Below are 15,760 nucleotides of genomic sequence, written 5' to 3' on the forward strand. Positions count from 1 at the left end.
TGTCAAATTTACATCAAGATTGCACTCTGTTTTTAAACATTAAAGGGGACAGTGTGGGGCTGAATATTTAGTTATCAATTAAATTAATTTTTAAAAGTAAATGAGTGCATTAATGAATGCACTTACATTGGCTGTGGTTTTGTATTGGACAGTTTGAAGGACAATGTGTATTTATCTCATTCAAATCATTTCTTTGATAAGAACTATTGTACACATTGTTAATCATTTAAATAGTGCCTGATTACACTTGAAATTTAATATTGTAGGTAAATATATTGATGTGCTAAATAAATGTTTTTCCAATCTCCTTTGAATACTTATTGTTTCTGGATAAGTAATCACTTTGATAAGAATATGAACATCTTTCAAAGATGACGTCACTAAAAATGATAGGGAAAAGATTGTTGTGTTGCACAGGCTACTTAGAAAACATTGTGGCAGTAACAAAATGACAAATCTGTTTTGTATAATCAGATACAACCATTTTGAGGGAGAGTGGCACGGAAAGTGACAGAGCTTAGTGCTGTACTGGGCTCTGGGTATCAGTCACAGGCAGCTTGTAGTTTGGGGTATTTCACTGCACCCTCAATTTATTTTTCTAGATTTGTTTAATCAGCCTGTTCATACATGTAGTGACACACTTGCAGAGCAGACGGAATAACAATCTGCAGCTTTCTGGCCCAGAGATAGGAAAACTACTCCTTTGTGAAAAGAGCACTACATTGTTCGTTTTTACTCTTTTTGTGCTGACAACATTTTGTTAAACAGCTCCCAATGGGCACTGTAACAAAAATGCAAATTAACAATTAACAGAAACTTGTATAGCATCCAGAAACTTACAAGAACCCCAGCCATGATCTTATTGGCTGGGTGCACAGGCAGCTATTTTCTAATCAACCTGGTCAGGGATGTTATTATACACTTCTGGAGCAGATGAGACTTAAACCCGGCCTCTTGCCTCAGAAACAGAGACAATAGCACTTTGTGAAAAGGGCACTTTTCCTGCTTACCCTGAGTTGTATTGTCAATGATACAGGGTGATGGAGGAGGCACTTTTGGTTTTGCATAATAGGGTATAATTTATTACATGATAAAAAATACATTTAAGAAAAACCATTAACTAGCTAGGCATAATTATAACCATTAGGAGCCCAAGATGACATATCTGTCTCCAATAGGACCATTCGTAAGACTGCTCGATTCTCCACCCATATCTGAAGAAGGGTCCAGACCCGAAACGTCAGCTTTCCTGCTCCTCTGATGCTGCCAGGCCTGCTGTGTTCATCCAGCTCCACACCTCATTATCTTTAAAACTGGACTAGTTTGTTCTCTATATTCTGTTTGACCTGGATTGTATGGGGGCATGAAGGGTCACATTGCAGTGGTTATTGTATTGCTTTATTGTATCTGTAGCAGATTTGTGAAACTGGTTTGCTTTCTGTTATGTACATATTAAGGGCCTCCCATGGAAAAAAAATGCCAGTTCCAGGATGTGTTAACCCTCAGCATCAGCCGTATACATAGCTTTAATCCCACAAGGGAAAAACCTGATGTAGAAATAATGTTAATAATCCCTTATTTTGGCAAAGTGTATATGCTTTCAGAAAGGGCGATGAAAACAATTGACTTGCATGTCAATTGCAGCATAAATCAGGCTGCTTCTTACTACTGGGAAATAGTAAATGCCATTTTCATATGCGTAGCTGGCTTCACAGGAGCATTTGCAAAAGCCAAACATGTGAAAACAATCCAAAACAACAGAGTTCTCTGTATGTTTGGTTTCTGTGCCAGGAAAAGCTTTTGAGTTGAACCAGCTAGCTTTTTATAACATCTCCACTTGAACAATGTTTTCTAAGTAACAGTTATGATGAGTGATGTGACAACTGTGGTGTATCACAGAATGGCTGGAAAGGCACACTTGATCTTCCACATGTTTATTTACTGACAAATTTGATTGCACCAGGAGGTATCCTACCCACCTATGTTATTTAACACTCAGGATGTTGGGGGAGGTGTGGGCAATATCACTTGCAGTGAAAGGAGATGAGAGCAGCATTAAGATTAGTCGAAAGATGTGTGGAAAATGCAGAGGTGTATAATCGTGGTGGTAATAATAAACCATTCTCAGCTCTGTCAGAAGATCACTAATGATGAAAAAGTGGTGCTAAAAGATTCTATAGAATGAACCAATCACAAAAGCGCAGAAGTAATATAGAGCAGGAAGATCTCTTTCGACCCAAAGTGATTGCACTGGCTCTTCAAATAAACATCATTACTGTACCTCGTGCCAATTTCCTGCTTTCTCCCCCATGTCTTTTGTAAATTATTTCTGTTTGAATTGGCCCTTCCTCCAGCAGACTTCTCAGTGTATCCTGCACATGTATAGAATAAATTCAAACTTTTTCAGTTTACAGCAAAGCTTCTAAATGTCTATTTTGCATTCTTCTGTAGAGGATTCAGATGAGGAATACTCATGATCCAAGTCTGAACGGTATCCATACAGATGCGAGACAGGTGCTCTGGGAGCCCACGCCTATAGTTTGTAACTAAGTTAGGGATTGTTTCCCGTATACTGGAAGCTAATTTATGTTGCTCATATTTTCAAAAATAAAGAAGGTATTCAGAGTCTGAGAATTCTCTGCTGGACAACCATTGTTTGGAAGACATTGCAAGGGGTTGCAAGAGCTGCCTTTCCAATCACTGTGAAATGGGAGAGGTTAATTAGAAATTCACAAGTACCTTCCAAGGAAGTGGTCAGGCTTAACAAATATGATGGATTTCATTGAAGAAATTATTAGGGTTGTGGATAAAGGAAATCTAATGTCCATTATCTATCTGAAGTTACTGAAAAACTTTGATAAGCTTCTCATACTCAGACACATCACAAATAGAGGTCTCTGGTATCAACAGAAATTTGAGATACTGGATCAGGAATAGGATCCAGTCTGATAGCCCACTGTTGTAGATGGCACTATATTCAATTTGGAGACTTTCTACCAGCGGTACCACCCAAGTATATGTGTAAGGCCTACAACTTTTCAAGGTCTTTTTAATGGCCTGGACAGTGCTATTGAGCGGACAGTTTGAAAGTTTGCAGGTGACACCAAATTGATGGAGGAATGCAGCCAAATCCAAAACAAAAATGAGAATGTGCTAAAGGACTAGATCAAACATTGGTTAATTACATTTAATTTTAAGATAAATGTAGTCCCTTGCATATTATTTAGGGGAAATTGTTTAGCCAGGATAATTAGCCAATATGGTGTGTGGCAGGCCTGATAGGTCATCTGGCCCTTCCCTGCCTGTAATTTCTGTTTGTTAATTCAATCTGTCATGCGAATTGCGGGAGTCACAGATTACAATCACAGTATCTGCCCACAGGCAAATAATGATATTAGAGGGAAAATGTCCCTGGGTGATGGTTTTGTATATTTTAGCAGGAGATTTAACAACAGTAGTGATAGCCTAAGAGATGGTCATTGAGGTGCAATCCCAACTAAAGGAGATGTGATACAAAATACTTTCAAACGGTGAAATCTAAACAAGCTGTAAATGAATTAGTCATGCCCTGTTTGGGGACTTGGCAAGTAGTTTCACAGTTATGGGATGTATTGCTGGCTGCTAGCATTCAAGAAAATACAGTATAGCCGATGTTATCAAGTGGATCGGAAATGTGTTGCTATCAAGTTCCAATTATTTTACTGAAGACATAAACCCAGTGCCATGAGGGAGTTAATTATCGTTATGACATGTCATGCAAAAGCATTGATAGTTTTTTTTTCCTAGATTCTTATTTTTAAAAGTTGAATGTGGATTTTTGCATTTTTACATACTCCTTTTTCTTCTCACAGACTCGCAAATTATCAAAAGCGGAGAGGCAGAGATTTAGTGAGGAGGTGGAGATGCTGAAAGGATTACAACACCCCAACATAGTGCGTTTCTATGATTCCTTTAAATGTTCAGTGAAAGGCCACAAATGTATTGTGCTGGTGACTGAACTGATGACATCAGGGACACTTAAAACGTAAGTAATGAGATAGCAGCATTTTAGATCCAGCTGACTGATTTACTTTATAGACACAGTGCAGTGAGTGGAATGATGAGCAAAATGGAATGTGTTGTGAAGTCAAGATGCATGAGAGCTGACAGTTTTGTAGAAGTGATAGATGCATGCTTAAAGAAATTCCAAAGCTAAGATTCTTGCCCCAAATCTAGCCACTCACATCTCCCTTTAATCCTTGTGACAGTTACATGTGATAAAAGATGATACTTAGTGGATTTGCAGTGTGTTATGCAATGCAACAACAAGATGACACTGTGAGCACCATAGAAATTAGAACTGAGAGGTTCACAACCGAGGCTGCTGTGTTATTCAACTGCTTTTATCTTCAGGTACCTAAAGCGGTTTAAAGCAATGAAGAATAAAGTTCTGCAGAGATGGAGCAGACAGATTCTGAAGGGCCTACAGTTCCTTCATACACGGTCCCCTCCTATCATCCACCGTGACCTGAAATGCGATAACATCTTCATTACAGGACCAACTGGCTCTGTAAAGATCGGTGATCTTGGTCTTGCAACACTAAAAAGTGCATCATTTGCAAAAAGTGTAATAGGTAAACACAATTTAAGATCTTGTATGCCTTTACTAATCATATGAACATGTCTCGTGGTAGAAATTAGTTTCAGTAAATCCCACTTGTCCAATTTGCTACAAAGTACCAAATCTCCTTCCAACAGAACATTAATTGGCATTTATTTGGTCGTTTCATTCATAAAGAACTGTAACACTGAGAAATGTGGTATGAAAATATTAGTCATGTGGTAAAAGAAACCTATTTTAAGCTTGGGGTCAAAGCACTTTGTCAGCATTTCATCTAAGCCAGGACGCAACGGAGAAAGAAATTCTGAATGCTTTCAATAGAAAGTAAACACTTGGCATCGTACCAAGCAACGTCAAAAAATCTTATTGGAACTTTCAGAGTTCTCCCTCACACAAATAAAATCACTTACCCTACATTGAGGAAAGTGTCAAGGTTCCACAGCCCTTGTCTACTCTGAAATGGATGACAGGAAAGAAGTGACAGCCAAAAATGAAGGAAAACCACACTAAATTGAATATGTGGAAGTGATGCGCACGTTGGGGCCTTGCCGTCTTATGACATTTGAAGAAGTGGTGCTGGTATTGCATAAGGTAACTGGGAAGACAATGGCCCTGACAGGGTGTGGAGACAAATGGGAGGTTGTAGCTTTAGTTCCCTGTGCCAGCCAAGAAGTATACATCACCTGCAAGTAACCTTAAAGCACATAAAACAGATTTGTGTGTGGCTTTTAACCTGAAGCTTCTGAAGCTGCTTTCTCTTGGCTGGAGATCACTGGAATAGTTGAATACCTTTGCAGGTTCATTGAGTCACACCAGAAAGGTATCGGAGCACATGTGCCATTAGGTCTACAATTTCTTTGGAAGTGGAGCTTTCACTAATTATCTGCACGTGGCTGTCTGCAGATCCAGATAAAAAGCTACTGACAGCATACTCTTGATGCAGCTTCATGGTGCCTCTCATTGCTGGTTTCCAAAAATCACAAGGATTTGAGATTCCTAAGGAGAAGCACATTGCAACATTCTTGTTGGTGGCAAAAAAAATGTCGCTCCCTGAAGAATCACCAAAGTGTTATCTGACCAACTCAATCAGACCAACAGGAAGAAGGGGGGAAAAAAACTCAAGAAAGCAAGGTAAAATGAAATGGAAACAATGATTAGACAGAACCTTTTTAAGTTCAGTTTCTCATATTTCAGTGCCTAGTAACATTGAATGATTACTTTAAATATGTAAGTGGATGGATTAATGGGCACGGGCTCCAAAAAATTCCAATTTGCTATCTAAAATAGATAATGTGGAGCTGACTGCACCATTTAAAAATTGCATATCTGCCTGTAATCCTTCAGCCATTATAGGATTGTATTGAAAAATACCTAAGATACACAACATCATCAGAAATTCAATGTCATGGATTTATACTCCATTTTTAAAACAGTAACACTCAATTTTTGCCTGAAAAAATGTATTGCTAATTAGAAAATATGTTGCCAAGTGCTAACATCATTTTGGTGCAGTAGAAAATGCTTAATTAGACTGGAATTAAGACTCCAATTTGGAAAACTTAACATTTGGTCTTTGCTGTACAGAATCTAGAAGAGTATTAAGTTTCTTGGAATTAATATTTAATCCTGCATGAGGAAGGATTTACTATGGAAACAAAGAAACAGTCAAGTGCAAATAGTCTGTACTTGAGTCAAATGTTTGAAATTATTATACATATTCCTTAGTAAAGGCCAATAAATGCATATGGTTCCATAACAGTTTAATCTACTGCTAAGGAATGTAGATAAGAACTGCTGTCAATTTCACAAAGATTAGGATAGAAACATCACTATTAATATCGATGGACGTATTCCATACCGACCTCTCTCATTGAGCTGTAGCTTAGTCAGTAGCGCTCTTGCCTCTGAATCAGAATGTTGAGATCAGTTTCCACACTAGGCCACTCCACTGTAGCAGTGAGAGACTGCTGTAACATTGGAGTTGCTGGCTCTCTCATGAGATGTTAAGCTGAGCTGAAACCATTGAGTATGTATGGATCAGACCAAACCCCTTCAAAATTTATTAAGAAGCTAATGTAGACTCTTCCTTATTTTAAAGATAAATGGAAGGTGATATGTTCCAGATGTAACTCGATTGGTCAAACTGCTCAACTTTAAGTGAAACTCATTTTATTTGTACACAAGTTAAAATGTAGATAAAATAAAAATAAAAGAATTGGATAAACTGTTACTCTATTAAAATGCTTAAATTAATGTATACATTAACTACTACTAATTAAATGTTCCAATATAGTAACATCCCATAAACACACCCTTGGCAAAGGCCAAATAGTCTCACATTCAATTCCAGCAGCAGGAAGAGAATTCCAGATTTTAGCTGTATCAGAGAGAGAAATAAGAGCTTCCACATCCAATTTCAGACCCCAGCAACTGAAAATCCTGGTTCTGTGGGAGCTGGACTCCATCCATTCATGCTGCTATTGTTCTAACCTTTCTAAAAAAAACTGAAGACCTCACAGGCTGTTTAGTTTATTGACTTTGAGCATACCACTTGGCACCTCTGTATCAACCTTTCTTCATAAAAGAAACCAAGACAACATACACCTCTCAAAGCCATAGTATTGTCACAGGTGGATGCAAAAGATTCCATGTGCTATTTTGAAAAAGGGCAGTGGAGTAATTTATGGTGCCTTGACTGATATTTATCTCTGTATCAACATTGCAAAAATACATTATCTGATCATTATCGTTACTGTTTGTTGGGTGCTGGTGTGCATGGATTAGTTGCAGCATTTCCAAAGTTACAACCTCAAAAGTTAGCAGTAAATTGCTTTAAGATGTCTGGTGGTCTTGAAATGTGCTATATAAATCTAAGTCTTTTTTTTTCTTTCCATGAATGGCTGGAAAAGGAATGGGTTGACCAACAAGTAACAATGGACTTGAGAGGCCACCAAGTAGCAGTGAATGTTAGAAGACAACAGCAATAGCCAGGAGAGAAAAAGATAAAATTGAAATAATCAAAATAGCCACTTATCTTCCTGGTAGAAAGCATATGTTAGCAAGACAGTCAGAAAGTGAGAGGAAAGAGATAGCTAGTGGCAAGAGTCAAGCTAGCAATAAAAAAACCTCCCTCTTCCTGTTTAAATTTAACTCAATGTTTCCACTTCTGGAATTTTTAGCTACTCAATTAAGCATCTCCTTAGTGAAATTTAATCTGAAGTTGTGGAGGTGTCAGGAAGCCCACAGATGCTGATATTGATGTAGAGATTTGTAATGAATATTGATTTTAGATATTTAAAAGAAAACATTGAACCACAAGGTTGCATTGTAACACAAACCCTACCTTTCTTTGTTTTAGGTACTCCAGAATTTATGGCTCCTGAGATGTATGAAGAAAAGTATGATGAATCTGTTGACGTTTATGCCTTTGGCATGTGCTTGTTGGAGATGGCTACCTCAGAATATCCATATTCAGAGTGCCATAATGCAGCCCAGATATATCGCAAAGTGACAAGTGTAAGTTGCAATATTATTTGGTTTTCTATTTCATTGAATAATGCAAGTAACATTTCATGAATTGAAATCAGACTACAATTTACAATCTATGGTATTTAATGATATTCAAGACATATAACCCTATTCTCCAAGATATTAGGGAAAAGCCTTTGTAATTGTAGAACATCCATAACACCATTCAAAGAACCTAAAGTATGTTCCATCTAATAATAATATTTTATATGTATTGAGGCAGTTTATTGATTCACTCATGGGACTCAGGCGTCGCTGGCTAGCCAGCATTTATTGCCTGTCCAAAAGTGATTTATGCTTGACGGTAAATCAAATGAGCAGACAACTTTTTGTTTTGTGTGAGAAGAGAATGTTGGTCAAGCTACTGGAAAAGCTGACTTGTACTTTTTTTAAAGAGTTATTTGGTATATTGCACCCGCCTAAATAGACAGCCACAGCATCAAGATCTTAAATACAAGACATTCTCTATTTTTTGTTTTGGCCTTGATTAAGAATCAGGTCCTGGATTTCAAATCTGTATCCTAACAGCTAGTTTGATTACTTATTCAATTATCAACCATTGGGTACAGCTTTCCTAATGGTGGTTGCAGAGGTGACAGTGACATTGAGTCACAGCCTTGGTGTTATTATTTGGAGGAAGCATAGATTGTTATAAGTGCAAAAGACAAGGCTGAAGCATTGGCAGTGATCTACATCCAGAAGTGCCAAGTGGATGATCCAATGTGGCCTCCTGTAGTGGACCCCAGCATCACAGATGCCAGTCTTCAGCTAAATCACTTCACTCCCAATGATATCAAGAAATGGTTGGATAGCACTGGATACTGCAAAGGCTATAGGCCCTGACAACATTCCAGCAAAAGTACTGAAGACTTGTGCTCCAGAACCTGCCCCTCCCAAGCTAAGCTGTTCCAGTACAGTTACAACACTGGCATCCACCCAACAATGTGGAAAATTGCCCAGGAATGTCCTGTACTCTCAAAGCAGGACAAATCCAACCCAGGCCAATGACCTCAGAATATCAGCCCCCTCGGTCTACTTTCAGTCATCAGTAAAGTGACAGAAGGTGTCATTGACAGTGCTATTAAGCAGCATCTGCTTAGCAATAACCTGCTCAGTGATGCCAGTTTGGGCTCTGCTAAGGCTACTCAATTGCTGAACTCATTACAGCCTTGGTTCAGACATGGACAAACAAGCTGAACTCCTGAGGTGAGGTGAGTGTAGAATCGTATGTGAGGCTGGATGAACACAGCAGGCCAAGCAGCATCTCAGGAGCACAAAAGCTGACGTTTCGGGCCTAGACCCTTCATCAGAGAGGGGGCTGGGGTGAGGGCTCTGGAATAAATAGGGAGAGAGGGGGAGGCGGACCGAAGATGGAGAGTAAAGAAGATAGGTGGACTGACCTACCTCCCCACCTATACTCTCTCCACCTATCTTCTTTACTCTCCATCTTCGGTCCGCCTCCCCCTCTCTCCCTATTTATTCCAGAGCCCTCACCCCATCCCCCTCTCTGATGAAGGGTCTAGGCCTGAAACGTCAGCTTTTGTGCTCCTGAGATGCTGCTTGGCCTGCTGTGTTCATCCAGCCTCACATTTTATTATCTTGGAATTCTCCAGCATCTGCAGTTCCCATTATCTCTGAGTGTAGAATCATACCTGGTTTGAGTCATACTTGGCACATAGTAAGATGTTTGTGGTTGTTGGAAGTCAGTTCAACTTAGCCACAGAACATCTCTGCAGGAGTTCCTAAGGGTAGTATCCTAGGCTCGGTAATCTTCAGCTGCTTCATCAATGACCTTCCTTCCATCATAAGGTTAGAAGTGGGGATGTTTGCCAATGATTACACAATGTTCAGCGCCTTTTGTGACAAGCAGTCTGTATTCAAATGCAATAAGATCTGAACAGTATCCAGGCTTGGGCTGATGAGTGGCAAGCAATATTTGTACCACAGAAATGCCAGGCAATGACAATCTCCAATAAGAGACAACCTAACCACTGTCCCTTGACATTCTGCCATTGGCCAGAAGCTCAACTGGACTCAATTTAAATACACAGGCTACAAGAACAGATCAGAGGCTTGGTATATTGCAGTGAGTAACTCACTTCCTGACTCTCAAAAGCCTGTCCATTGCCTACAAGGCGCAAGTCAGGAGTGTGATGGAATACCCCCCACTTGCCTGGATGAGTGCAAGTCCAGCAAGACTCAAGAAGCTTGACAACATCCAGGACAAAGCAACCTGCTTGTTTGGCATCGCATCCGCTGCCTCTACTGACATTCAGTACCAATAGTATGTATACGCATTGCAGATATTCACCAAGTCACCTCAGGCAGCACCTTCTAAACCCACGGCCACTTCCATGTAGAACAACAAGAGCAGCAGATACCTGGGAACACCACCGCCTGCAAGTTCCCCTCCAAGCCACTCACCATCTCGACTTGGAAATGTATCATATTCCTTCACTGCTGCACAGTCAAAATGCTGGAATTCCCTCCCGAACAGCATTGCTAGTCAATGCAGGTGTTCAAGAAGGCAGCTCACTACCACCTTCTCAAGGGCAACAAGGGACAGGTGATAAAAGCTGGCCGCCCAACCAGCGACATGCAATATCCACGAGTGATTTTTAAACAAAAAAGTAAAAGCAGATCAGATCATTGGGATGTAAACGAATTGCTTCACTCTGAGGTAGTGAACAAAGGAGAATTAAGGATGGGGACAGATCAGCTGTGATCTCTTTGAATGGCATTGCAGGCTTGAAGGGCCAGATGGCCTACACTTGCTCTTATGTCCTTGAGAGTAAAGTTTAAAAAAAATACCGGTAATATGAACAGGTCAGGCAGCATATATGTAGAGAGAACCAGAGTAAATGTTTTAATTGAATTTCAAAAGAACTGGAAGAAATTAAGGATGTTATGAGTTTTAAGCAAGTACAGAGGCAGGAAATGGAGAGCCATAGAGTAGGGTTACAAAAGGAGAGATTCAATAGCAAAAATGATGGCTCAAAGGAAAAGGAGGTAATGGGAGAAATATGGAAACAAATGCTTTAGAAGTGGTGCAGATGGGTACAGAAGAATTGTCACTGAAGGTTGCCTTTGAAATATTAGTGACAGTATGATCAGAAGTTGTTGAACGTATTGAACTTATCGAGTCTAGAAGGTGTTAAATAGCAATTCAAAAGATGAGACACTGTTCCTCAAGTTTAGTTGAGCTTTATTGGAACAGTCTAAGGGGCCATGGACAGAAAAGTTGGAGCAGGATGAACTATTAAAGTGACAGATGACACCTGCTCAGAGGTGTATGTTGTTTTGACCAGAAGTGTGCAACAAAATCTGCATTTGGTCTCCCAACTATTAAGAGATGGTGAGCACTGATCACAGCATGTAAGTTGAAAGAAATACAAATAAATTACTATATCATCTAGGAGGATTGTTTGGGGTCTAGATAATGGAAAAGGAAAAATGGTAGGTTTTGCACCTCTTCTTATGTGCATGGATGGTGCAGTGGGAAATAGCGGGTTTGTTGGAGTTGATTCAGAAGTGGATCGGAATGTTGCAGTGGAAATGGCCCTTCTAGAATGCTGAATTGGGGGAGGTGAAGATGTGTTTGGGGATGGCATCAAGCTGGAGGAAGTGGAAATGGCAGCAGCCCCATTCACTGGGGAGGCAGTTGGGTTGGGAGGTTGAAAGCAGGGCAACACTCGGGCAAGGTTTGTGAGGAAGGAAAAGGTAAAAGCATAAGTGAGAGTTCTAGATGCACACGATCAAAGATCCCTATCAGCCATAGTGAAGGAGAAAGCTGGTAGCATTGGAAATGCTGATAACGAGGGTAGGATTATCAGAATGAACATGATGGAGATGGGGAATTTGGTAGAATCGAGTCAAAGTCTTGAAATTATTCAGGAGGGAACCCATCCTCGGAAGTGGAGATAAGGAAGTTAAAAAACAGAAAGGCATATTCGTGATGGATTTTGTGAACAAAAGAGGGTGGAAATCAGAAGCAAAGTTGATTCTTAAAAAGATAATTTCCGGCTCAGGATACGAGCTAGAAATGGCACTAATGCAGTTGAAAGATTTATTGATGTAAGTAGAATGAGACTGGACACCGGGAGAAAGAAACTGAATCAAGGCAGGAAAAAAGTCAGTTCTGTGAGGCAGGATCAGGCTGAAACAATGAGTTTACATTGTTAGTCTTGCTAGAGATCCCATTCTAATTTTCAAAGAGGGTGCACTGTGCTCATCATCTCTCTCCCCTCCTGTACACATCTCAGCACCTGTCTGCAGACCACCTCAGTGTCCAAGCCATTCAGTTTTGAACAGCTCCTGACCAGGCAGCCAACTTTACAACTGTTCTGTAGATAAGTACCATTTTAAGTGAGCTTCAAGCCTGGTCCTTTGGGAACTTTTTCCTGACCCTGACCACTATTTGTCACTCGTCAGCAGAAAACAAAGTACTTGGTCTTGACATCAATGCAGTGACAATCCCAGGTAGATGAGAGATGCATTGTTAGGATATGCTAAGATTTAAGGAGGTACGTGGACACCTTTGGGAAGATAAAACTAGAATTGTTATTTAGTTATCCTAGTTCTATTCTATCTCATCCAAAATAATTATCTGTAAATATGACGCACTCACTGAGTACTCGATTTAAGGTTTGGCCTCAAATTAAGTATCAGATCCTGTAGTGTGTTACAAAGGAGTGGTCGACACCTCTCTGATAATTAAAACTAAAACACCTACAGAAGTTCACCCCACCTCATAATTTATTAAGGGAATAGTTAAATGAAAGCAATCCTGATACTCACTCATTTTTATTATCAACAAGTAACAATTTATTTATCTAACTCTAACAGTTAACAAATTAACAGAACTACTGATAAACTGAATAATTCCTATTTAATAGCTAACTATTCCTAAATAAAACAAAATTCTAGTGGTATGCTGTTCCAATTATATACAAGTCCCACTTGTATAAACTAACTTCATAAAAGAAACACATTAAAGCTTAATCTCTTAAAATTTCAGCCAGGATAAATCTTCCAGGATGGTCTTTGCTTTCTCCACTGTCCTCTAGTCAGGAATGCCTTCTTCTGACAAAATCTTGTGTCAGGACTATTAGCTAAGAGTGCTACAGCTGTAGCACCTTTATTTAGACTGTGCTTAGTCTGAGATCTCAGATTTCTGTGAGATCCAGTGATTTTTTTTTCTTTCTTTAGAGCTGATTGTCGTTGCAAGCTGTTCTCTTAACATAAAGCAGTTTGCTGTCACCAATTTTCAAATGCCCTCTTTGTTTATACCCTTCACGATCTATTAATTTCTTACAATAGGATTGGTCCGAGGCTGTCAAAACCATCAGATTTAAATTTGATTGGACTTGGTATCTGGGGCCTGGTTTACATTAATTGACTAAATTCAGAAACCTGTTGTCTTGGTAAAAGTGCTGCTTTGCTAATGGTATAACCTTTAGAAAACAATGTTTCAATTTCAGGGACTCTGCATCTGCTGCTGCCTACAGACATTTTTTTCCCATGCCTAAAAAAAAATCTTTTAAAGGGACCATGCACTCTTTACCACCCGCCCCCCCCGCCATCATTTTACAAACAAATTCTAACATCCTGCTTTCCAATCCACAAGTACTGTACCAACTTTGCAACAAGTGGGAATCTGTATTCTAACTACCAGTTTAATTACTTAATTATAAATCTTCATATAAATAACGTTAAACCATCAAAGTCAATTCACTTTGAACTACTTTGACTGTTGTTAGCAATAACAGGTAAAATGTTAACAGATGTGTGATGGAACAGAATGGAAAGATATCTGTGCTACATTTTGTGATTTCAAGTCAAGCATTCTCCTTATAATTGACCATTCAGACATTCCATAAACCAAAGAAAATTGGTACCTTTGAAGTGAACAGGAAAAAGAAAGGCATTTATTAAACAGAGATGGTGTTCTTATTCAGGTCACATTTGTTAGCAATTGAATTAAATTGAGCAAAGTCAAGAAAGATGGTACATTTTAGAAAGATCTTGGCATAACTGGAGAAATTGGTACCCAGATTATATTAATTCTAGGGTTCTTGAAGAAATGAGACAAGATGTGGGCCATGCAAGCTTCTTTTTCATGCTTTTTAATAGCTCATAAGACCCAGTGACTGCTGTTGTATACTGGAAAGAGGGTAATGTAGTTCTCATCCTTTCTTTAAAAAAAACAAATGAGATGAATCTGTATCAGTGATAATGGGAACTGCAGATGCTGGAGAATCCAAGAAAATAAAGTGTGAAGCGGATGAGCACAGCAAGCAGCATCCTGAGATGCTGCTTGGCCTGCTGTGTTCATCCAGCTTCACACTTTATTATCTTAGATGAATCTGTATGACCATTTTCTTTGTATCAGCAATAGGGGGGATGTGTGAGGGACTCATTAATGATGCACTATATGATTGCTGAGACTGAGAAGGTCATAGTGGGAACAGTCAGTGTGGCTTCAGAAAAGGGGAATGTTGTCTAATTATGATTTGTATTGATGAGGGGGTCACCAATACAATGCATTATGAAGGTATGTCATTGTCTATCTAGACTTTCAAAAGCTTTTATAAAATAATGCATAAGAGGCTTCTCAATAAGGCTGAAACTTTGGTTATTAGTTGTGCGATGTGCTGTGCTAGATTGAGAACAGAATAAAACACTAGACATTAAACAATTCTAAATAGATTTAGATAGAACTGCAGACCAGTTACCAAAGATGTCCTACAGGAATTATTGTTGAGACCATTGCTGTTTACTATTTTTATTAATGATCTAGGTATAAGTTAGGAATGTTAGGGAATGATCTACAAATTTGCTAATGATAAAATACATGCAAGAGTCAGGACTGAAGACGATGCTAAAGTATTACCAATCAATTCAATTCATCAGGGATTTGACATGGGATTGGCAAATGGTGTTGGATTTAGAAAATTGAAGTGTTGTACTTGTGGGCAGTGTATGTTGAATATGTATAATGCCCTTGAGGAAAAGAACCTAAGTTTCAACCCCGGGCTTTCTTCCCTTGATTAGAGACTTACACACAACCCTCGCCCCTCTCACCAGTTACTTCCTATGATGTAGGATGGTGGCGCAGACAGTTAAATTTCTGCCCAAAGTTAAAGTTATAGAAAAGGGAAAACAGACAATTCAACATCTTGGGTGGGTCAAGGAGTAAGTGGATGGTCTGCTCCTTAGGTAGATCTCTCAAATGCTCTTAATGTTCAGAAAAACTTGGCTGCTGCAAATGATCAACATCCATTAATATAAAGTTGCATCAGAGCTGTTTAAGAATCACAAGACAAAAAGAATGAAGAAAAGAAAATCTCCATTTCCTCATTTTTCTGAAGCAAGCTTTGTTACTTTATTTTCACCTCTACTGTAGCCTTGATGATTCTTAGGCCTGTCACCAGTGCTCCGTTATTTCATCCAGCTGACAAGTGGAATTTGACCAATATCTTTCCAGTTTTATACGCAGTCTAAGTAACAACTGAACCCTTGATATTATTAAAGGCAGTTCTGATGAGTGTCATGATCTGCAGCATAGTGTTAATATTTGGGATATATTGATGGGAATTTTCATGAAGAGTTGCATTCTAAAATTTATGAAGA

The 15,760-nt window shown here is 39.1% G+C and overlaps 1 protein-coding gene across 2 annotated transcripts in view; it reads left to right on the forward strand.

Moving 5' to 3' along the window:
• The window catches only part of wnk4a (WNK lysine deficient protein kinase 4a), a 73,106-nt gene that overhangs the window by 21,986 nt on the left and 35,360 nt on the right, over positions 1-15,760 (forward strand). For both annotated transcript variants that reach the window (XM_048560357.2, XM_048560358.2), the window contains exons 2-4: positions 3,852-4,024; positions 4,393-4,613; positions 7,959-8,116. In XM_048560357.2, coding sequence (XP_048416314.1) covers positions 3,852-4,024; positions 4,393-4,613; positions 7,959-8,116 — 552 coding nt within the window. The remainder of the gene's footprint in view (positions 1-3,851; positions 4,025-4,392; positions 4,614-7,958; positions 8,117-15,760) is intronic.

The sequence above is a fragment of the Stegostoma tigrinum genome, chromosome 31 (assembly GCF_030684315.1).
Source record: "Stegostoma tigrinum isolate sSteTig4 chromosome 31, sSteTig4.hap1, whole genome shotgun sequence".
Taxonomy (NCBI): Eukaryota; Metazoa; Chordata; class Chondrichthyes; order Orectolobiformes; family Stegostomatidae; genus Stegostoma; species Stegostoma tigrinum.